General features: G+C 42.7%; 1 protein-coding gene across 1 annotated transcript in view; it reads left to right on the top strand.

The window, feature by feature from the left end:
* GABBR2 (gamma-aminobutyric acid type B receptor subunit 2) overlaps positions 1-25,056 on the top strand; it is a 434,622-nt gene that overhangs the window by 227,031 nt on the left and 182,535 nt on the right. The window contains exon 8 of the mRNA XM_054985745.1: positions 15,203-15,263. Coding sequence (XP_054841720.1) covers positions 15,203-15,263 — 61 coding nt within the window. The remainder of the gene's footprint in view (positions 1-15,202; positions 15,264-25,056) is intronic.

Genomic DNA, 25,056 nt, shown 5'->3' with positions numbered 1-25,056 from the left:
TCTTCAGCTCCCCGCTGTAGGATTTGTGCCCGTTGGAAACATAAAATGAAAAGGTCCACTAAACCACAACGCACAGGGCATTGATAGAGTTAATACGATGGAACAGTGAGAAGGGGAATCCATTAGATTCCCATTGACTCCAGTGGACTCTGGATAAAGACCCCTGAGGGAAATCTAAGAATACTGAAGTCCATTTGAGGCATCCTTCTGTTTCCAGTTTGAGGCCTGCTTGATTCCCCTGGGAGCTCAATTGCATGTCCCAAAGTGTGGCTGTCCCCTTCTGTTCATCCCAAGCAATTGATACTCAGCTACTTATAAGCACGAAGGCTCCATTTACAGAGCAATCGTAAACAGAGTTATTCCAATTTAAGCTCATCAATTTCAATCAGTAGTTCTGCTTAGGATTGCTCTGTTAGTTGTCCCAGCTAATAATGGGCGATAGGGAATATTTCCGTTATAGAAAGGGAGCATCTTTTTTCGTTTGTTTTTGCTTTGTATTGATTTTTAGCCTCCCCCCCCCCTTCTGCCCATTTCCTGATGAGGGAGATACTTCTGCTTCTGTTGGCCTGGACATTGTTGATGAGTCTTAAAGGTGTGTGAAAATTTATTATAATTTAATATTTATTTTATTTTATTTGTGCTGCCTTTCCACCCAGGTCAAAAGAATAGAAACAATTTACACACACACACATGCAAACGAACGCACATCAGTTTAAATACAATTAAACAAAATACATATGCAATGGGAAGGCAGGTCAGGGAAGGAATGGCAAATGAATCAGAAAAGTCCTCTCTTGCTGGTGGAAGACAGGGTGGCAAATGAATTTCCGTGGGGAGGGAATTTCAGTGCCACGACTGAGAAGGCCCGTTCTCAGGTTGCTACCCTCCAAAACTCCGAAGATGGGGGTGCCTAAAGCAGGACCTCAGAAGGTGATAGTATTGGTTAGGTAGATTCATATGAGAATGAGCAGCCATTAGGGTATGCTGAGACCAAGCCATTTATGGCTTTAAAGATCAGTATCGTTACCTTGAAAGACTTGTGTTTTGCTCTCACCTTCTGCACACGCATGTGCGCATACACACCATTGGGCTTCTGGAGGACATACCGACTGGTGCCCCCCCCTCACTTGAAGTTAGCCTGATCTGTACCCTTGCCTCAACCATGTGAAAGATGTTGATTTTTATTTTTGCCATAGACAAAACCATAGGCTGGTTCTTCTGAACGTGTTGCTTTTTCTCAGCTATGTTTACCCATAGCATACGTCTCAGTGTAGCATACATCTCAGCAGTATTAGGGAGGACAATTAGGATAAAGATGAGAGGAACAGTATTTGTTTGAGAAGGCCCAGTTGTTTTCAGCTGTTGTCTTTTACTGGTGTGGGGAGAGAGAATGTGAAATAACAAGGGGCATGTGAATTCAGCCTCGTGCTATTTGACATGCCTTGGTAAAGACTGACTTCGAGGCCCAGTTTTATCAATGGATTCATTCTATGACCTTTGGGCAAGTTTTATCTCAGAATCTCATGCATTTGAGAAAGTAAAAACATGTCAAAGTTTGCCCCATTCACCATTCTGTTTTGCCAGTCTGATACCCCTGGGGGGGTTGCAAAGAGGACAAACGTGTCTTGTTATTTCTTAATATCCGTATCTCATAAGGGCTCAGAGGTTCCATTTTAGCTAGGGTGGCTAATATCTGCCGGTAGGTGTATAAATGCTCCCCACTACCTTTTAAAGGCATCTAGGGCCATTGTAGTCACTCCATGCTATAAAATATATCTTGATACCCAAATACATATAGTTTTGTTTTGATTCAATGAGACTGTTTCTGTCCAAATAATAGACTTTTTTTTTTTACAAGAAAATTTGTACTTTCTAATTTCAACATTTATTTTTCCCTTGCCTCCTGGAATGCAAAGATTAAGGGGCAATATAAGCTGCAGGAGCTTGCAGCTCCCTCCCTCTTTAGAACTGGGTATATTTGTAATTTTGCTTGTAGAAAACTAAGGCATCTATACTGTTAAATTGCATAAGTATGCCAAACAGTACATTTTATATGCTAAACTAAGTTATAATTAAGTTCTGCAGTTTATGTTGATAAAGCAGTAATATAAGTTAGATTTGATTAGAAAAATAAATACTGTGTTCTGCCCCCTCCCTAAAATCCCCACAATTTTTTGTCCATGTCTTCCAAATTTCTGGAAATTTTCCATCTCTTAGCTTTGAATCTACTGGCAGATATCTTCATTGGATGATCACAAACTCATCCTGTTAAAAATATATATCCCCTACCGCTGTAAAGCTATATATCCCAAAGCAGCTTTTCTTTGTATGGAAGGATTTCTAACCCCATTTTTGCTTTAATTACCTTTTTCCTTCTCACTAACCTTTTTTGGAGATCAGGAATCATGTAGTACTCATGATGATGTCTGAAGGCAATTTGGATAAAGATGTTGAGATACATATTTTGAGGTACACAGAGTAAAAACTCAGGTGTGTGGAAAATTGATTCTGACAGGGGTTCTTCTTCTGCTCCCCTGTTACATATTAGGATTTGTTTACTTCTCAGATGCACTAATCCCCTGTCTCTGATTAAAGCTTTGCAGACAGACTGGGTTTATAATTCCTACTTGTAAATTTAGTCTGGTATAATTACACATGCATTCTCAGGGCAGAACTACATGTAGGACAGCCAAAGTGTCTCTCCTATTTTTACATTTATATGTCTCTGGTGCTTGATGTGAATGCAGGGTTTTAAGCAGCCCCTCTCTCCGCCTGCCAGTTCCCTCCTTTCCAAATGCTCCCTCTGCATTCATGCTAACCAGCAAACACATTTGGGTAGACTAATGTGTATTTCTGTTCTGATTGACGTTTCTGGGAATTCGGAATATACACAAAACTGAGCACCCAGATAAATGACTGAATTCTCTTTTGCAGCTTAATGACTTTGAAAGGCAGCGGAGAATCTTCCGGGATGCAGTTTGGCAATCCTGTTGCCCCAGCATTCCCCAAGCGAGGACACAAGACAGATGCCAAACTTCATTCCAGAGGATTCTCCACTGCCTTTCGAAGGGTTCAACTGGTATGAGTTCAACTAGTTTTATTTATTTAAATGGCTGATCAGGATCATTACTTATTATTGTAAGCTAGCTATCCCAAGCGCAAGCTGTACTATTCAGCCAGCTGTGGCTGCCTTTTTTGGGCAAGGTCCGCCTCAGCTCCAAACTTGGCCTGCACTTTTGCCAGCCTTGCTCGTCTTCACCCACACATGCCGTATGTGCTGAGAGGTGCCTGGCCTCGTTCCCCTCCCCTGACCGGCCTTAAGGTCCCTTCTGGGGTTGGAATGATGCTGCTGGGCACCAAGGGTATTCCCAGCACACGGAGCTGCAAGGCGTGTGAAAGCCTGTTCAAGACATACCCTCCACCAAGGCCAGATGCCTCAGGGTGTTTGCCAGTTCTCCTTACCTGACTTGAGCAACCCACCCTATACCTGCCAAGCAAAGGAGTTAGCCTAGCTTAACACCCCTGGCTGCAGCTGCTGACTGTAACAGTTTACAGGCTCTGATGTACAGATCAGCCAGATAGTGTCACATCTTTCTGGAAAGAGGTAGATGTCACCCTCCTTATACAGGTGAGACATATTGTAGTGAATATTAGGTGGGGATATTAGCCGCTCTTCTGCAGAATCACCCTCCTTCATGACTATTAACATTGTGCCTGGCCTGTTCTATGACAGTGGGCTTAAATGCCCTTTCTAGACCCTCCTCTGAAGAAACTCAGTCCACACTACAACCAGCTGTAGTCATGCATTATTTATTTATTTATTTATTCAATTTATATACCGCCCATCCCCAGGGGCTCTGGGCGGTGAACAGTTAAAATTGATAAAAACAAAAACTAAAATCAATATACAAATAATAAAACAAATTAACAAGGTGCAGTGGTGGGGAGAACCTTCCCCACCCCAAAGGTGGGAGGCCGACATGGCACCGCCCCCTTCAATCACCAAATGCCTGGCGGAACAGCTCTGTCTTACAGGCCCGGCGGAACAATAATATGTCCCGCTGGGCCCGGGTTTCCATTGACAGAGCGTTCCACCAGGCTGGGGCCAGGACTGAAAAGGCCCTGGCCCTGGTTGAAGCGAGGCGGGCTTCCTTAGGGCCGGGGACCACAAGTAAATATTTATTCGCTGATCGGAGCGATCTCCGGGGAACGTACAGGGAGAGGCGGTCCCGAAGATATGCCGGTCCCAACCCACTCAGGGCTTTAAAGGTAAGAACCAACACTTTGAACCTGATTCGGAATTCAACTGGAAGCCAGTGCAGCTGGCGCAGGACAGGTGTGATGTGTGACTGGTAAGGTATACCAGTCAGGACCCGTGCCGCCGCATTCTGGACCAGTTGTAGTTTCCGGATCAGGCCCAGGGGTAGCCCAGCGTAGAGTGAGTTACAGTAATCTAGCCTGGAGGTGACCGTTGCATGGATCACTGTAGCCAGGTCCTGGGGCGTCAGGTAGGGGGCAAGTTGCCTGATCTGACGAAGATGGAAAAATGCAGACTTGGCAACCGCCGTGACCTGGGCCTCCATCGATAGGGAGGCATCCAGGAACACACCCAGACTCTTTACCACTGGCGAAGTTGCCAGTGGTGTCCCATCCAGGGCAGGGAGCTGGATCCCAACATCTGGCAGCCCCCGTCCCAGCTGCAGGACCTCCGTCTTCACTGGGTTCAATTTCAGCCTGCTCTGTTTCAACCATGCCGTCACAGCCTCCAAAGCTCTGGCCAGATTGTCTGGGGCCGTGTCTGGCCGGCCGTCCATCAACAGAAAAAGTTGGGTGTCATCCGCGTATTGATGACAACCCAGCCCAAACCTCCGCACCAACTGGGCGAGGGGGCGCATATAGATGTTAAATAACATCGGGGAGAGTATCGCCCCTTGGGGAACCCCGCACACCAAAGGGTGACGAGGCGATAGATCTCCCCCGAGCGCCACCCTCTGTCCCCGACCCTGGAGATCTTCTCAGATCTTCCTCAGATCCTTAATTGTGATGGAGATATGGATGCCCGTTCTCATCCAAATGCCACTCCAAGACTTTGGGATGACTGCCCTTTCTCCTAACCTGGGGGAGAGAAGGTAGAAGCTGCTTCCACGACATCCCATGCGCGCCGCACCACTGGATGCTAGCAAAGGGGTGAAAGCCCAGCTGGGTCCGACCATTGTTGGAACTGGCCCAATTGTTTCAACTGAAAGGTAATGGGATGGCTCAGAACAAAAACTCTGACTGGGTTTCAAGATATGCCTGCACCTGCAAAATACAAACCTTGTTCAATCACCTACCGTAGCATTTAAATGCACTAGTTGCTCTACCAGTCCTTGGGATTGCTTGACTGGGGAGGCTTGCTGCAGTGGAAGCCATTTAGGGGCAAAATGAAAGCGCATCATATTCATACACTGGCAGCCCTGCATCTACCAGGTTCCAACCAGTCACTGCCCCAAACTGGAACTGGTCAGCGATTGTCATAAACAGCCTGAGGCATAGCCCTGTGTTCCCATGAACATGTCCAATGGCTTGATGAAACAGAAATGGGGATCCTCAGGGGTCTTTAAGACCATGTGATGCCCCCTGGTGTGGACTAGCCAATCACTAACATTGCCTCCACCAGTGCCAGTATCAAATCCACCACTGCCTCTAGGACATAACCCAGTGTGATTGAGCTAACAGCTCACGAATATGCAGTGCAGCATAAAAGACCACCAAGGCTGCTCCTTGAAGAGGGAGATCTCAATGGGGTCAGAACATTGCAAGCCATATCCTTGCCCTGCCACCGCCCAGGGACTGCCCATGACACCCTTAGTGTTTGTCCAGACCCATTCTTAGCCGCTAGGCATTACGGCGGCATCGAAATGCAATAGCTCTTACTAGGGCTTTTTTTCAGCAGGAACGCGGTGGAACGGAGTTCCGGAACCTCTTGAAAATGGTCCCATGGCTGGTGGCCCTGCCCCCTGATCTCCAGACAGAGGGGAGTTGAGATTGCCCTCTGCGCACCAGAAAAAAAGCCCTGGCTCTGTCTCCACTCCAGCCACACCAACAAAAAGCTGTGAGGGTGAGGGAGCAGCTCCATATAAAGCTACATACTAACTTCTTCCCATTGGCAGAGACTTTCCAGCCCTAGCCAATCCTGCCTTGTGCCTCTTTTGAAAAGGGAAGCCAGGAGAAAATGAGTCATGTTGTTAATGCCCTGAATGGCCCTTCTTGGGAGGGACATTCAAGGTAATAAAGAGATTTCAGACAGATAGTAAAAATACTTTATAATCTCCTTCCTTCCTTCCTTCCTTCCTTCCTTCCTTCCTTCCTTCCTTCCTTCCTTCCTTCCTTCCTTCCTTCCTTCCTTCCTTCCTTCCTTCCTTCCTTCCTTCCTCTCTTTCTTCCTAAAAAAACACTAACAGAAATGGACTCAGAAGAGAATTACATAAATTAATGGATAGGTCCATCAATAACCATCAACCAAGATGCATTAACTATTAACAGGGGAACGCATCCTCATTCTTTAAGGTGTCTCCAGTCCTCTGTTTGCTGGAAACGGAGAGTGAGCAAGAGGAGATGTATTGGCCCCTAATTGCTTAATGGCTTCTTGAATCTTTTCCAGCCCCAGCACCCCCCTCCCCACACACACGAGAATGAAAATACTGTTGTACAGAAGCAGCGGATCACAGAATTAGGGGTAGGGCTGCCGCTTTTCTGATCCTTCCATGGTGAACTGAACATGTCAAATTCCCTTTTCTACAAAACAATTAAGATACAGGGGCTCTGGCCTGCTTTTCATATTTTCCCCTATTTAAGGTCCTAAAACTCTAAGAGAGATTCCACCCCGTCCCCGCGTTTTGTTGAACAAAAAAAGCAGGCACTCTTGCTCTTGTATCTGGTTCTTCTCCATCGTGATGTTGAATACAGCACATTCCCTCTTTTGCATCCTTCCACTGCTGTTTTCCCTGGACCTTGCAGCAGCAGTCAGTAATGTGAAACAGGGATGGATATGCAGAAAAAACATGCAAAATGGTGATGTCAGGGCATGGGATAAGTTGACTTATGTATTGCATGGGGGGAGAGGCAGAAGCTGGATATGTCATGTATGATTGGCATGTGTGTTATGGGCCACCAAGTCGCCTCTGACCTATGGCGATCCTAGGAATGAAAGACTTCCAGAATGTCCTATCATTAACAGACTTGCTCAGATCCTACAAAATGGAGTACGTGGCTTCTTTTATTGAGTCAAGCCATCTTATTTTGGGTCTTCCTCTTTTCTTACTACCTTCCACTTTTTCTAGCATTATTGACTTTTTCAGAGAATCTTGTTTTCTCATGATGTGACTTAACGTATGAAAGCCTCAGTTTTGTCATTTTAGCTTCTAGGGAGAATTCAGGTTTGATTTAATCCAGTACCCACTTATTTGTCTTTTTGGCCGTCTATGGTATCCGCAAAACTCTCCTCCAGCACCAGATTTCAAATGAATCAATTTTCTTCCTGTCAGCTTTCTTCACCGTCCAACTTTCACATCCATACATAGTAATGGGGAATACCATAGTTTGGATTATCTTGATCTTGGTTCCCAGAGAGACATCTTTATCTTTAAGGATCTTTTTTAGCTCCCTCACAGCTGCTCTTCCAAGTCTCAATCTTCTTCTGATTTCTTCAAGGAATAAAACATCTTGAATAATTTCAATGTCCTCATTGTCAGCTTTAAAATTGTGTAATTCCTCAGTAGTCATTACTTTTGTCTTCTTGATGTTCAGCTGTAATCCTGCATTGGCACTTTCTTCTTTAACCTTCACCATGTATTATTTAATTCTACTGTAATTGCTGCCAAGAGAAAAAAATCCATACAAAGTACCCTCCTGTCTTGTGGATTTGTGGGCAGAATGGGTACTGGTTGGTGCTCTGTCTCAAGAAGATGCACAGCAGTGTATAGTGGGGAGTTTTACATCTCTACTGTAAAATACTCACATTGCATAACACATTTGAGAATCTCTGTCTAAGGGAAATTCCTTTTTGCTCATGTGTGATTAATACACTGTTTTTGATCAGGTGTCCTGTCTGCATAAATATTCTCCAATCTGATGTATTTTATGTGCAAATAAGGTATTTGGCATTACAGGTGTCTCATGCTAACTTAATTAAAATGTATTTGATTAGTCATCATTAATATAAACACTTGAACTTCCTATTAGTGTTCCTTAAGCATACACCAGACATTCTTCTGTGATTGCTTTTGGTGCATTTAGAAAGTAGAAATGAAATATGATCTAATTTGAAAAGCAATTATTTGCATTAGATCTTGTTCCATTATAAATTTCGCTTTTAAATGTAAGCAAAAGGAGTAAATTTTTTGAACATCTTATTACGATGGCTATGTCTGGATAATAAGAAACATTGAAAACATGAACTCAGCAGTGGTGTCAGAGATGGAAATACTTTTTTTCTCTTATGGCCTTGTTCACTGAATTATGTAGAATAGAAGAGACGTCTCATTACCTATATTATGAAATGTGTTGCATTGGAGAACTACTGTGTACCAGGCTGAAAAACTGCTGCCTTGGTTGACTAGAGAAGAACCGAGGAAAAAGAAAATAAAAAAGATGGTAAATTAATTCCATATGAACATTTCATACTTCTAGGAATAAATCTACATGCTCTACAGACTAGTGACAGAATTCTGATGTTCTTTGGATTGCGGATGGGGAATGATCATTTTGAAAGCATCTCTGTTTTAAAGACTTCCTGAACAGGAATGTGGATCCATGTAGGGACTCAAACCTGCATTTGCAGAGCTCCCTAACATGTTTGTTCCATGGACTCTACAAGGAGCATAAATATTACAAGGAGTTTTTAATTTTTTGCTTGGTGGAATCTGAAGCTTTTTACATGTGGTATGACGAGGTGTGCTGCAGAATCCTGCCACTTTATTATGCATGTTCAGTGGAATGACTTGAGAATAGTAAGATAATAGTGTTCTAAGCTTGCAGAACGAATTGTACTGCTACATGTGGCAGGTGGAGATAACATTTTCAGTGCTCACTTGTGTTTTAAAAGAAAGCAGCAGCAACACCCCCTGCAAGTAGAAAACATCAAACTTCTGTTTATTTATTTATTTCATTTATACATTACATTTCTCCCTAATGGAGACCCAGAGTTGCTTACAACTTTCTCCAGGCCTCCATTTTATCCTCACAGCAAGCAGTGAGGTAGGTTAGATTGAGTGTGTGTGACTGGGCCGAGAACACTCTGCAAGCTTCTGTGGCAGAGTGAGGATTTGAACTTGGGTCTCCCAGACCCTGGTCCGACACTCTAATCCCTACACCAGCTTATCTATAAGTCTCAACATGATCACAAGAAGAGAGGAATAAAAAGCATAAAGTTTATGTGCACTAAAAGAAGGCAGTGAATAGACTTAATAGGAGAGGGACTGAAGGTTGATATGATCAAAACAGTGGCAGAAAGTGAAGCAGGGAGACAATCAGTATGAGAGAAGATTCATGGATGTTGAGATTTCTTGGAATGAATCAAGGCAGTATTATAAAAATATAAAATGGTAGGCCATATAAACATTAAAATGAAGAGAGAATGTAAGAAAGATGAGAACTAAACACTGTCAGGTTCTGCCATAGGCGCCACCCTGTGAGATGCTGGCATGCCTGACTTCAGCCTTAAAGGACCTTCAGGGAATATGCGGGATTTCGCTCTGTGGAACCACATCCTCACACCCTCTCGGTCCACTCACAGGTACCTTCAACCTAACATAGTCCTGGCTGCCTTCCATGACCGCTGTCTCCATCCAATTGTCGGTCTTACCCCTCCCCTCCCCTCCCCTCCTCTCCTCTCCTCTCCTCTCCACTGCGCGCCCTCTCCCCCCACTTCTACACAACATACCACACCCTGTGGGTGGATTCTCCTTATGTCCTTTTCCCTTTTCCCAGCTCCACCTGCTAGCCACACCCCATCTGCACTCTAGCCACAGCCATCGATGTCTCAGGCAGCCACACCTGGGTTTTCTCTGCTGGCTGCCCTGATCAGCAACAGCTGTGCTTTCCTGGCTGGCTGCCAAGCTTTCCCTGCTGAGTGCCTCAGGTCGCCCCACCTGGGATAGCTTTGCTCTCAGCTTTTCCTAGTCCTGGCTAATCCCCTCTAGCTTGCCTGGAGGCTGGAGCATGGTCCTGAGCTGTCTTTGCTGCTGCTTTTCCTCCCCTGCTGGTAAGGTTGCTGGCTGGCTTGTTGGCTGGCTTCCCCTGCTCCCTGTACCTTCTCCCTCAGGTCTATGGTAAGGCAGCCTGTAATAGTGGGTAAAATGGGAGGATTGAAGGACTGTATTTGAAGGTAATTTTCATAACAAAGGTCAAAATATCTGATGGAGAATTTATCTTCAAGACAAGATGGAGAAAATATCTTTAGGTAGGGTGCAGAATAGTTCTCTCTAATATCCTTTGTGGGCTTTAGAATGTTTTGTGTGGATTGGATATATGTGAATTTTTAAATTATTCTGGAGTTTTAAACGTGTTTGTAAATATTTCAGTAAATAAAGAACTAAGGGTAAAACTTCAGGAAAAAAATTATTTTAAAAAATTTATTTTACTTCATTTATATCTCACCTTCCTCCTCAGTTGGGGGTACAAAGCAGCTTACATTGCTCTTCTTATCTCTATTCCATTATCCCAACAACCCTATAAGGTAAGTTAGGCTGAGAGTTTATGACTGGCCCAAGGTAACCTAACGAGCTTCAAGGCAGACTGGGGATTCGAACCTGGATCCTAGTCTAACACTGTAATCACACTGGCTCTCAAAGACACAGGCAGACAAAGAAAAATGCTAGAGAAACTTTGAAAAAATTAGATAAGAGTGAAACCTAAAAAGAACTAGCTGAATGAAATTACTAAGAGGTTCTCCAAGAACTCTTCTGTGACTGGAAAATTGAAAAAGGGTGCTACTTTTAGACACAGTGATGAAGAGGTACTCTCAAAGTTGTCTTCTTTTCTATCACTGGGGTATAATTAAATAAATAATAGTGTTGCATGTAATATACAAAAAATACGGGCCATTGCAATACACAGAATATAAAACATTTTACTTCAGTTTTGAAATAAAATGCATTGGTGTCAGTTACTCACGGGGCTGAAACATCGATGTATGGAGAATACATTCTAATACTGTTATAAGATTTATTGTTTGGACATAATATGATCACAGCCCTTCTTTGGAATAAATTTATACTGTATATAACCTACTTTCTTTCTCCGTCTATAGTATATTAAGTTAGATATTATACAAACTTTTTAAAACTTGAAAACCATTCCTGGAGTGCTATCTATTTCAGTATTTGTAAAATTTATTTCTGCAACAAAGTATGACATAATGTACGTTTTCATATTTTTAAAAATAATAGACACTTGTCTTGACATCATAGCGGTAGTTAGTGATGGTTCTGCCTTGGAGAATCCGCTTAGATATTTTAGGGGATCTGCTGAGCTTAGTTTTTTTGCCACATACTGAATCAGGTTCCAAGAATAACATGAACTGACGTTATACATGATGTGTGCCACAAAGACAGCCTGAAGGAAAAGTGTGGAAGAGAAGAGCGTTGCAGGTGTCAGATATAGATTTTCTCCCTCAGCACAGCTGCCCACCAACTAGCTGAGCTTCTTAAGAGTTGATGAAAACAAGACTGACCTAATTCAGCTTTGCTGTAAAGAGGGTCTCAGAGCATAGCTACAAGTTTCTAATCCACATCCACAAGAGCTAGTCATTTTGGCCTTAAATAATATTTCTACATAGGCAAAACTAGAATCTGGCTGTTGCTGAGGCTGAGGGCCAAGCTACAAATGACGAATGACACTTGAACAGCAAGTGAAGTGGAGCGCAAGTGAACAGGGAGGAATACACATGAGTCTGTTCACTTGCTGTTCAAGTGTCGCTCGTCACTTGTAGCCTGGCCCTGAGACCTGAGGTTGTGCCCAGGAGCAATTATAGCTAGGCTAAGCTAGAGTAAACCAATTGTGGTAGAATCTGGGAAGAAAATGCACTGGTTTCATTCATCTTCCTCTCTGTGGAGCGCAGAACAGAAGGTCCCTGATTTTTAGGGTTGCCAAGCTGGGAGGAATTGGGGGTGGGGCCTGGCATGCCATTGGCATGCCAGTGCGCTCACATCACTTCCAGTTTCTACCCTAGTGTTTTTGCAAAATGCTAGAGCATCGGCTATGTCACTTACAGTTTTTTCCCCAGAAGTGATGTGCATGCATCTGCTTCCCCCTCCCATTTCCTCCTGCCAGCATCCAAGTCGCCACAGTAGGAGTCTTAGCATCCCAACTGATTTTAGACCTGGGTCCAGGTATTTCTGTCATGTATGCGCACATCCATGCCTTGTATGTATTCTTTGATCTCATGCCATGCTCCTGTAATTGTACTTTGGAATATAGTCATACCCACGTTGGCCTGCTTAAAACCGAAAGTGCCTTGCTTGCTAATGCTGATCTCACAGACCAAGTAACCAGCCTGTTCTCTCTACAAAAATGTGCCTCACTGACCCTGCAGCTGCAACCCATTTCTCAGAGCAGAGAAAGACTTTGATTTCTTTGTAATCTTCTACCATTTTCTGTCTAGACTAAGCTATTGTGTTCTCATGTAACTTCTTAGATTTTTGCGCCTAAACGCAATCTACCTCGGGGGAGGGAGGAAATGATGCTCCTTATAGCAATAGTACCTTTGCCTGTAAAATTATTCCTGCCAACTTTCCCATGTATCGATGTACCCATGAACTTAATGGACCTCTGAATAAAGACCTTTTCAACGAATGCACTGGAGTGCTTGCAGTGAGGGGCTTGGGGTCTATCTGCCATGGACTGCCATCCCTAGAACTGACAATTTCCTGATATTGGATATAAGTTTTAAAGGAATGATTAAATAATAATAACAACATTTGATTTATGTAACACCCTTCAGGAGCGGTTTACAAACTGTGTTACAACAATTACCCTGTGAGGTGGGTGGGGCTGAGAGAGCTCTGAAAGAGCTGTGACTGACCCAAGGTCATCCAGCTGGCTTCAAGTGGAGGAGTGGGGAATCAAACCCGGCTCTCCAGATTAAAGTTGCTTTTACATGCAGTTCAAGATGAGCAGAAAATCAGATTTAGTTTCATAGCATTCATTGACAATTGAGAAAAGCAGTGACTCTAGAAAAATAATGGGATCTCTCTGGAATGTCTTCATTCAAAGCACTTATTATCGCCAGAAGATTTTGTGTGAGAGAGACCCTCTGAATAGCTCTCTTGATACTAGTATCAGGAAGCATTCAAGCTGCCATTATTTACTCACAGCTTCTGTTCTTGATGTGTTTGCAGTGTGCCTGGCCATATTAGCATGATTTCTAAGGGAAAAGGAACCTAAACTGTCATAAGAATAGAAACTTTAAAAAAATTATAGTAGCATTTCCAAATAGGATTCAGGCTGGATCGGGCCCAAATCAGGCTGGATCGGGCCACTGCGGAGCGCAGGAGCGTTCCCTTGCTCTGCAGCGGCCCAGTCCAGCCCGATTTGGGCCTAAATTGGGCTGGATCCCAGTGAGCATGCTCCTGGGAGGCCTGTGCCTCCCCCACCGGCCAGGTAAGCGGGGGCAGGGAGTGGAGGGTGGGAACTGGAGTCCCCCACCCCCAGCGGGGGACAGGCAACCCTAACAATAGCATCATCACATGCATGCGCCCCCTTGCCCCTGTCTCCAACCCTCCTACCAGTTGTCCTCCCACACCCAGCCCTACATGCAGGCCTCATTCAAATAGGGACCCTAGTGCAGGAGGAGGGAGGGCTTAAGCCCCTGCCCCCAGGGCATTTTTCAACCTTATGTGGCCTTGGGGAAGCCGCCATTTGCTCTGCTGGAGAAACTTAAGTGTAGTCAAAAGAACGTGTCAGGTTTCTCAGTGGGGCAAATAATGGCTCCCTGTGGCTGTTTCTGGTAAGAAAGAAGTCATGGAGGTATGATTAAGCCCCCTTTCCCTATGCACAGGGCTTTTTTTCTGGGAAAAGACGTGGTGGAACTCAGTGGGTTGCCCTTGGAGAAAATGGTCACATGACTGGTGGCTCTGCCCCCTGATCTCCAGACAGAGGGGAGTTTAGATTTACACTCCCCTCTGTCTGGAGATCAGGGGCCGGGGCCACCAGCCATGTGACCATTTTCAAGAGGTTCTGGAACTCCGTTCCCCCGCGTTCCCCCTGGAAAAAAGCCCTGCCTATGCACCTCTTTCTCTGTGCACCATTATCTTGATCCAAACTGGGCCTCACATATACCCAGGAACTGACTTCGGTACATGGAGTTTGAGCAAAAGTTCTTGGTGGCAGCCATGAAAGTGTTATAATGTGTAAATTATCGATTCCACAGTCAATGTAGGAAGATTATATCCACTGGGATCGTCCAGCAGGGATTCTTTTTTAATTGTCAGATAAAGGTGGAATTCACTTATTTCTTTCTTGTTTAACTCACAGTGCAATCCTAAGCAAAGTTTCATCCTTCTAAGCTTATTGACTTCAATGGACTTAGAAGGGTGAATCTCTGTTTAGGACTGCGCTATCAGATGTCTGCTTAGCCTGGCTAGAGCACAAGATTAATTAAAAGCATTGCTGGTTTTGAGGTCCTTCAACTCTTTGGTCACCCAGTAGTATGCAAGTGACACATTCTTTGCTGTGGTTCCTTATCCACAGAGGATTTATTAAAATTATTGACTCCTTCTAAAACGTCAGGAGAGCTTTTTCTAGTGACGGTATGGCATTTAAAGTTAATTGCTTTTCAGCTTTGTAGGAGTGTAACATTTATTTACAAGCCGTATAACTTGTGCAATTAAAAGGGGGAGGGAGTGTTTCTTTACAGTGGTGAACTTGCTTTGGATAACTATTCAGCATCAAAGGACCTTTCTCTCAGCTGTTCCACCTAAATCATCCATCAACATGTCTGCTTCAGCAGTATTGCCCTGCGCAGAAGAATCCGTTTATATTGTATAATGGGTTCTGTAACTGCAGTTCTCTCAGTTCATTGAGTTATCTGATTTCCAAGTACATTATCAATCAATGAGAAAAGTCTGTGTTAGATAGTTAATCTCTTTGTCCTTTAGAGTGAATAGCAGCTTTATAAGGTTATCATAAATCTTATTATAAGGTATTTATTTACTTTATTTAGGGTCAAGTTGTATTCAGAAATGGAGAGAGGATGGGGACCATCAAATTTACACAGTTTCAAGGTAGGCAATGGATATTTATTCCTTTACCTTAATGTTGTTATGTTTTTGCATGGCAGCATGTGAATTGAAGATACATTTGCTCTAATGGCCACTTCACACTGTACAGTAGCTTGAAAGGAAAGGAACTGAATATGTGATAATAAAATATGGCAGAATGCCCAGAAATAATGGATTTTCATTTTTGTTGAGGGGAGGGGTGGAATGCATTGTGTGAAATTGTGCTCAGTCTTAATACTGTGTGCTTTTTGCTCATAAAAAAACCACCTGGGATCGTACATATTATATGATCTAACATGCAAATCTGAGTCAAGCGTATTGAAAAACCAAGCTAAGGAATAGAAGAAGTACCATGTGCTAACCTCTTGACTCTCTGAAGAATGAAACAGATTTAGAACTTACTAAATTAGAACAGCTGTTCTAATAAGAATATTGTAACTGGGTTGCTTTCCCTTTTTTAAAAAAAAATATGCATTGCAAAATTTAGTCAAAGCTATGTGAAGATTTCTAACAATATAGTAGCTTGGGAAAATTCCAAGGAAGGGTGTTCAGGGAACATTGATAAACAGGTTACTGTCTCTCAGCTTTAAGGGAATGGTTAGCAACTTACCATAACAGTCTAGCTGGGGATGAGAGCTACTATGATATCATATTCCAACCAAGGAGGACCCCCCTTCAAACCTTTCTGTCATGAAGTTTACAGATTGATTATGGGTCAGTCATTCTCTCTTAGCTTAACCTACCTCACAGGATTGTTGTAAACATAAAATGGAAGGAAGGGACGATGTATAGCACTCTGACCTCCTTGGAGAATGTGTCGGATAAAAATCAAATAAATAAATAGTTCATAGAATTTGGATTTCTGAATTGCCTTGTGGTGGTCACTTGGACCAACCTGTGAGGGCATTAGTTTAAATAGTTACATGGCAATTAAAACCTCTTTAACTGAGTTAAAGCATTGTGTTAACTACTAAATCACAGTGCTGCTTGGTAATGGAATGCTATCTTAAAACATTAAATCTTTGCAGGACACAGCTCTCAGTCTCTAAGGTGATATTAAGGTTTATTTATTTGTTCCACTTCAAAGTGAAGTCCTGTATTTCCCAGCCAATAAACAGCCAATGTGTTAATTAAAGCTTTTATTTAAAACTAATCTGATAACTCTGGATCTGATTAATCAAAATATTATTGAATAGATGCATATCTGGTATATCCTACAGAGGTCAACCTTACTTAACTATGCATCTCGTTCTTGTTCTAAGCTGACTTTAAGAAAAAAGGGTTAAATTCCAAAGCTGCTTACCTGGAGCTTTGTCAAAAAGGGGAAAGCAGATTTCACTGAATTCCAAATCTGAGAGATTCAGAGGTTATAGGGTATGGCCACTTACATAGATGATATTACATAGGCCGACACATGACTTTATTAAACTCTTACTAAACGCTTGATAGAATGCTCCTCTGAGCATGCTCTGATAGACTGTTTTCACAATGGGGTTTTTTTTTGTGGATGTTCAATCAACTTTGTGGTGTTATTCTTTGTGCCAAGAGCCAGCTTTGCAAAAGATCAACCTTTCATAACTCATTGTAACAATAAACAATACATCTCTTCATTTTGGCTGCCTGTTCAAGGCTGAAGAGTAACTTCTGTAGGAAGCCCGGAAAACTGTGAGCAAGATGCAGTCAAGCACTGCATGTCAAACATATCTATAAATTCTGTATATGATTTGCATTGCCTATATGATTACTACTACATTCCATCACAGCATGTTACTATATGTTTAAATGTGGTGATTTGTTATTTAGGACTAGACATGGGCACGAACCACAAAAAACCCGAACCATGCGGTTCGTGGGTTTCCATGAACTCCCACAAATTGGGGCAAGTTCCCGAACCAGTTTGTGGTTCGTGGTTCATGGGGTTTAAACGCCCCTTTCCAGCTGCTTAGTAGCAGGGAAAGGGGCATTTAATCATTAAAGGGGCACTTTCCTGTGGTGGCAATTTGAGGGGCGGAAGGCCATTTTCGGCCTCCTCCACCGCTCTGCAGGCCCACTCAGTGGCAGATGAAGCAGAAAATGGCCTTCCTGCCCCTCTCAAGAGGAGGAGGAGGAAGCTGCAGCCTCAGAGAAGACAAGGTAAGTGTGGGGCTAGGGTTTGTAGGATTTGGGCGTTTAAAGGGCCCTGCTGCTTGCAAGCAGCAGGACCCTTTAAACTATCAGCTGACAGGTGGCGACGGGGGGGATCCCTCCCTTGCAAGCAGCAGGAAAAGTTTAAATGACCGTTTCCCCAGGAAAATGGCCATTTAAACTTTCCTTTAATACCAACCAAATGAACCAGTAGACCAGTCCGTGGAAGTTTGTGGAAATGAGGTTCCACGAACCACTGGTTCGCGAACCACGAACTGGGCTGGTTCATGGGTTTTTTTGGTTCGTATTCAGGTTTGTGTCCATCTCTATTTAGGACTGTGAGGTATAATTTTTTTCCAATCAATTAAGGCTATCTTTCATGTTCTAATTGATTGAAACCTAAATATAGGTTTCTTTAGAAGATATTGAAGGAGGTGTGAGATTACTTAAAATTTAAATTTGATTGAGTCAGATTTACATATGAATTCCAAGGTTTCTGGATATTGCCATTTTTATGTCAGATTTGTGTCCATTTATTCTTTTGTGCAGAAGTTGGCTGGTTTGTCCTATGTACAGAGCAGAGGGGCATGTAAATTTAACTCAATCAGACTTGGATTGATTAGAGACTCTGGGTGGTTATCTCATTATCAGAAGTAACTGCCTTTCAGGCATTCCATTCAGATTCATCTGTGGAAGGGGAGGGGTCACACCCAGCCTGTATTGTGCACCCGACCTCTTTCATGACTTTTGCAACTGATTTGCTCTAGTCCCCCCTCCCCTCCCCTCCCCTCACCACCTATATATCTCTGGCCAGTTTCTTCATACTCTCCATGCATCTGACGAGGAGAACTGTGGTTCTCGAAAGCTTATGCTACAAAAATGTTGATTAGTCTTAAAGGTGCCACTGGACTCTTTACTATTATCCCACAGACTGACAGACAGAAATTTGTCATAGTAAGCTTTAAAAAAAGGAGCACCTCGTGATTTTTTATGTGATGCTCATTAATGCTGCAGGAACTCTCACAAAGAAGATGGTAACTCTCCATTACCCTTCTGCACTGCCCAAAAGATGGTTTTGAAAGCATACAATGCAGCAATTTTACAGAAACTCAGCGTGGTTTAGTCCATGCTACAATGGGAGATGGTGATGAAATCCACCGTGTATTCTTCCTGTCTTTCCTCCAAGGTAACCAGTATAGAATGCATAGTTCCCCCTCACTTGTGAGGTGAGTTACCTGGCAGGTAAATTAGGCTGAGAAAGGGAGACTGGTGCATGATCACCTAATAAGTTTCATATCAGAATAGAGATACAGGACTAGCCTTATAGTGAAATCTTGGGCATGTCTACTCAGAAATACGGCCCACTGTATCCCATGGAGCTTACTCTCTCATGTAAGTGACAATATTCACTGTACAACACTGCCTCGTGCAAAGAATCTTATTGTCCACTGTAGTATCACAGCCACCTTCTCTCCACTGAAATATGGGGCAGCGTATGCGTGGCTTTCTGCTAGGTTTCTGGTTTCCTGGACTGGGGCAGAAGTCTGTGAATAACCAGTTCCTACAAACATAGTCTGCACTTGCCTACTGATATACTTTTGTTTCTTGATCATGTGTCTTCCACAACTAACAATGGGATCTGGCTGCATACAGAGCTCACTGGACTGAGGCCAGAAGTTTATAACTTAGTAGGCCACTATAACAATATGTAGTGAGGTAACTTTTTGGAACTTTGTTTAACACCATGATCAAAGAGGATAGCACATTGCAGGTTGGATCTAGAGTAAATTTTAAATTAACAAAACTCGCTTGTGTAAGCTGAATAGACCTGTTCTGCTTTCCTCCTCGCAGCACAGCCCACTGATTTTCCTAAAATGTTGCTCCTGGGGGCCCAGGGGACTCTATAAAAAAACTCAGTGGATTTCCGTGGGGGTGGTGGGTGGGATTTCTGTTCTGCTTGCAGAATTAACTTCCATGAATGGAACCAGACTTTGGATTCAACCTTAATATTCCTTTGGATCTAATCTGAAAGTCCTAAGCTGAACCACTCATTATTAGAAAGAGTCCAGTAGCACCTTTAAGACTAACCAATTTTATTGTAGCATAAGCTTTCGAGAATCAAGTTCTCTTCGTCAGATGCATGATATCATGCATCTGACGAAGAGAACTTGATTCTCGAAAGCTTATGCTACAATAAAATTGGTTAGTCTTAAAGGTGCTACTGGACTCTTTTTGATTTTGCTACCACAGACTAACACGGCTAACTCCTCTGCATCTATGACTCATTATTAGAGATGGGCATGAACTGGGAAAAAACCGAACCATGTGGTTTGTGGGTTGTCAAACTTCACGAACCACGAACTTTCATGAACCAGCCCCTGGTCCGCGAACCGGTTCGTTTGGTTTGTGAAAATGTCACATCCAGGTCAGAAAATCGTCACTTCCAGGTCAGCAGAAGGTCACTTCCAGGCCAGCAGAAGTTCACTTCGGGTCAGCAGAAGGTCTGCAGGAAGTCCACCCCCTGTTGCCTAGGAAAATGATTGATTGGCACCAGGCTGTCTGCAGTGATGAACCAAAAAACAAACCAAACGAACCAGCCTAAAAGTTTGTGGCGGTTCGTCAGAAATGGGATCTAACAAACTGTGGTTTGCGAACCACAAACCGGCCTGGTTTGTGCTTAATTTTGGTTCGTATTTCGGTTCGTGCCCATCTCTACTCATTATACCCTAGACATTTGTGAGGTATTCTTACCAGTCCCTTCTTCACTGGAATACTAGGATGGGACATGCTATCTAAGAAGATTTTCAGGGGAAATGTTAAAATATGCATCACCTGTAATTTGGATTTCTGCTACCCATCAGTCCCTTCAGATGCTGCTTTGCAGAGAATAAATGGCTGTCAGGTTTATGTTCCACATGATTACAGTTTAATACGTGGTTTCACCTTTATGTTATAAATAAAACTCTTATAAACAGTCTGTGGTGATTGAAATGCTTTGAGTTCAGTCAGCTTTTCAACTTGTATATCCACCATGATCAAATCTGCATGAGAAATTTGTTCCCTTCTCCTGTTACATCACTAACAGTTTCTTTCGCAAAGATTTTTTTTAAGCCAGTTTTCCTTCTGGGCCTGCAGCCAAGTTGATAGGATGTACAAAAATATTGTGAATGGGCTTTGATTAGTGCTAGTTAAACCCCCAAAGATTTGGAAGAGTCTTATGTGAATTCCGCCTGGAGGAAACTGATCTCTGTTTCTATGCATGAGAAGGAACAGTTACAGGCAGAAAAGACAAGTTTGCTCCACGCATGTGTTTGTTACCTGATTTCTCTACGTGAGTGGCAGTTGAATGTGTGAACTGACTACAAGTATTGTGTTTGGGCTGAGGTGAAACTTTGGTTGGCTGCATTCAGATGTCACATTTAACCAGATGTGCGTCAGCTTGTTGTTCGGTTTATACACATGATTTTATCTTCCACTCTTCCATCCCATATGGAGAATGATGAAAGAATTCTGGTTCAAAATTAACCCTGTGATGTGTTTGTTTATTTTATTTATTTAGAACATTTCTTTCTTTTTTTAAATTTTATTGGTGAGTACATAAAATATTACACAAATTCCCCATCTTACCTAAATTATATCAACCCCCACCCTTTCCCCCCCCTCCTTATAGACTTCCAACAGCTTTCCAACCCTTAGCCCATCTTATTATTTAAATTACTCTTAACTATAATTTTTCTAAATCTTATATATATTGTATCACTTATTCTAAGCATATTCAAATTCTTCTATATCTCCAATTTACTGATGTATTTAGAACATTTCTATGATGACTTTCCACCTAAATATGAGCCCATAGGCAGCAGACATCAAAACATTAAAGACATTTAAAATAAAGTATATATACAATAATTCAATAAAAACACATAAACACATACAATACCAAAATCAGGGGAAAGGCCAATAACAGTTATTGGAGATTAGCCAAACAAAACTAAAAATTCTTAATCTGGTCACAGAAGACAACAATAGAAGGAGATAGGCAAATCTTCTTGAGGAGGGAGTTGCAAAGTTTTGGTGCCACAACCAAGAAAGCCCATTTTGGGGGCAACATGGCTAAGAAGGCCCTTTCTTGGGGTGCCACCCATCTACTCTCAGATGTGACACGAAGCACAGCCTCTAAAAATGACCAGAGGGGACAGGTACGTTCCTATGGGAGAATATGTTCCTATGTATCAATGCAGATGTGTGAATTAACCACAGTTAGTGTCCCCTCCAGCTGAGATTAAAACCTAGCTAAACTCTAGTTCAGAATCCTGATTTGTGAGTGAAAACTAACTCCAGTTAACCCGCATGCCTTCATTCATGTGTTGTAGGTACCTGGACTTCGTTTATGAGTGGAATTCACTGATTGTCCTCTGCAAAGAGGGAAGAGCGTGAAAACCCAGAAACAAATGGGGTTTGCTCATGTCAGTTAAATATGTCTGACTGCAGCCTTTGTGTTATATACGTTTCTATTGATTGCCCGTTTTCACACATTCAGGCCACCACTTAATAATGCAGTAAGGGGGGATGTGCATGTATGAACCAGATTTTACTCTCCTCGCCTTCATGTCTCTTGAGTAGCTCTTACTGTGATGTTGCTGGGTTAGGAGAAGAATGTGAGTAATTCTTGATTTTTAAAATTTGATTTGTTTCCAGACGTTTTTGCAGACTTGCTCTATCTAACTCTTGTTAGACATTTTCTGTTTTTTGTTAGCTCTTATTTCCCCCTATAATAAATTCCTCCAAGGATTTCTAATGCAGTGCCTTGCTCACAAAAATACAACCCCCCCCCCCTTTAATAAGCCAGAAACCAGGAGGAAAATCTTTCCTTTGTTCTGCTCTACCATTAGGTGCTGACCACCATCCAGCACAGAATTGGAAGTGCTTAAGCCCATTCAAATAAATTGAATTAAGTACTGTGCTGGGTTGTGGCTCGTGTACTATAATCCACTTCAGTTCATGGCTTGCAGCATACCAGCATAAATACAATGTATTGCTTTTAATATGCTATAGTAAATCTGTATGACTTAAGCCAATCAGTCTTTTCAGTTGATTTCAGTGAGTCTTAGGAGGGTTCTTTGGATTGCATCAGAGGCTTTAGTTCAGTGATTTTTCAGACTTTCTACTTGGAGGTGAACCTTTCCACACTGTATTTTCCACTAAGGAATCCCTACATGTCTTCTGGGCAGCTTCTGGAAGTTCCAAAAAAATCTTTGAGCTTATAGTAGGATTTCCACACTGTTAGCCTTGAGTCCTGGCTTTTTGCAACCTGTGAAACCATATCCTACACTTCAGTTCAAGGTGGGCCTTGTATGAGAAGGTCATTAGTGGTGGGCTAGAGGGACAGTTCCTAGGGATGTTTTTCTACTATTATTCGTTGCGGAGGAATCTTTTTTAAGGAATAAACCAGCTCAAGAAAAAGACAGCGTTTAACTCAAAAGACAGCACAAGGGTGCATACCATACCCAAAATAAATACATTCCCAGTTTATTTTGTAGAGGTGCCGTCACAGATGTGCTAGTGACGTAGGAACATTCACAAACAATCTAATCAAATTGCTTTAATAAAAAATGGGAGTTCTGGTTCTGGTTGCTCGGGCAGGGCGTTTGTTGGCAGTGTGCTCTAGAGTAATAAAAATGTGTAAATTAACAGATTGTAGGATTTAAAAACTCAAAAAAAAAATAATCACAGTCGTTCCACAAATTGTTTGGGGGGGAAAAGGGGTCCATCTCTTACGTTCTGTCTGCTGGCTCACTTGACCTTCTCATACAAGGCCCACCTTGAACTGAAGTGTAGGATATGGTTTCACAGGTTGCAAAAAGCCAGGACTCAAGGCTAACAGTGTGGAAATCCTACTATAAGCTCAAAGATTTTTTTGGAACTTCCAGAAGCTGCCCAGAAGACATGTAGGGATTCCTGAGTGGAAAATACAGTGTGGAAAGGTATTTTCCACACTGGAGCACTGAGGTACGCTGGTCCTGCAGGTAGGCCAGTTGCATGAGCAGTTATTTGCTCAAGTGAGCCTGAAGGAAGCACATTTTATTTTTTTCTCAGTCAAATGGACTGAATGGTTTTTATTCTTCCTCACCCTTATACTTCCTAGTTAAACTTTGCAAATTTTGTAGAAAACAGAATGTATAATACAAAGAACTAACTAAATGTATATAAATAAAGTACTCCATTGGTAATAAGCAGAGAATTAAAACAATTAACTTGCTCAATTTAATTTCCTGTTATGTGGGTGTGGGCTTTTCTGGAAAATTTATGTCATGTTTAATATTTTAATAGCTATCCAAAAGTAAGACGTGTGCTGCTTCTCATTGTATAAATATGAGCTTCCTATGCAAAGCTGTAGGGAGGAAAAGCTTTTCCTGTCATGGTGGATGTTCAAAAGGTCAGCATAAAAAAAATCTCCTAATACAAAGCAATTCTTGTCTGACTTTGCTAATGTGACATTTAAAGTAAGGTTGTGACAGTGTGATGTGACAGCGGGTTAACATTGTCTAGTATTAACAAGTAGCTCAGGTCTGACTGTGAGAAGGAAGCCGTTCACAGACCAGTCACGTTCTCATCCAAATGTCAAGGAGAAGGGAGGAAAAAACTCATTCTGATATATGTGCAAATGTAACACCCCAACCCGCAAATGAATTGAGCTTGGACTTTCCCCTTGGCAGGCCTAAACCATTTTGAATACGTGTGTTTTTGCTTTGGCTGTGTTATAGAAAAATGATGTCATCTTTCGTTAGATATGCCTAAATCTCATTGGTTCCCTCTTCATGTCTTGCAAGACGCACGAAAAGGGGCACTTTCAAACGCTGCACCCCTTGCTTCCCCCAATGGGAGGGGGAGCCTTCACCCCCTCCCATCGAGGGAAGCAAGCCGTGGGTGGGAAGTTTAAGCAACCCTTTTCTTGCTGCTTGCAAGCTGCATAAAAAGGTGGTTGTTGTGGGTTTTCCGGGCTGTATTGCCGTGGTCTTGGCATTGTAGTTCCTGACGTTTCGCCAGCAGCTGTGGCTGGCATCTTCAGAGGTGTAGCACCAAAAGACAGAGATCTCTCAGTGTCACAGTGTGGAAAAGGTGTTGGCAGGTCATTTATATCTACTCAGGAGGGGTGGGGTTGAGCTGAGTCATCCTGTAAGAGTTTCCCAGGGTGTGGAATGCTAATGGCGGGAGGCTTCACTGTATCCTGAGGAGGTTCTTTTGCATATGGATTGGGGCTTGATGTGCTAATCTTCTCTGCAGGGCTATTGTCGAGTATAGAGTGTTTTGTTAGCCTGGTGTTTTTCAGAACTGGAAACCATGCTCTGTTCATTCTTAAGGTTTCTTCTTTCCTGTTGAAGTTTTGCTTATGCTTGTGAATTTCAATGGCTTCCCTGGATCCCCGATCCCACAACAACCATTGTTCTCCGGCCGTGAAAGCCTTCGACAATGCATAAAAAGGGTTGCTTTGAGCTTTGGTGTGCTCCGTAAAGATTCCCGGATCTTTATGAAGCATACCAAAGCTTTTAAACACCTGCTCTCAAAGCTTTTAAACACCCCTGAATTGTTTTCCCACTTCAGGACACCCAAATCTTTTTCAGGTGCACACCCTTAGTTACAAGAGTAATTGCAGTGAGAAAGGATCAGCCCC

Source organism: Eublepharis macularius, chromosome 7 (genome assembly GCF_028583425.1).
Source record: "Eublepharis macularius isolate TG4126 chromosome 7, MPM_Emac_v1.0, whole genome shotgun sequence".
NCBI classification, from domain to species: domain Eukaryota; kingdom Metazoa; phylum Chordata; class Lepidosauria; order Squamata; family Eublepharidae; genus Eublepharis; species Eublepharis macularius.
The sequence above is the reverse complement of the archived record's forward strand: the minus strand, read 5'-3'. Positions and strand labels throughout refer to the sequence as shown.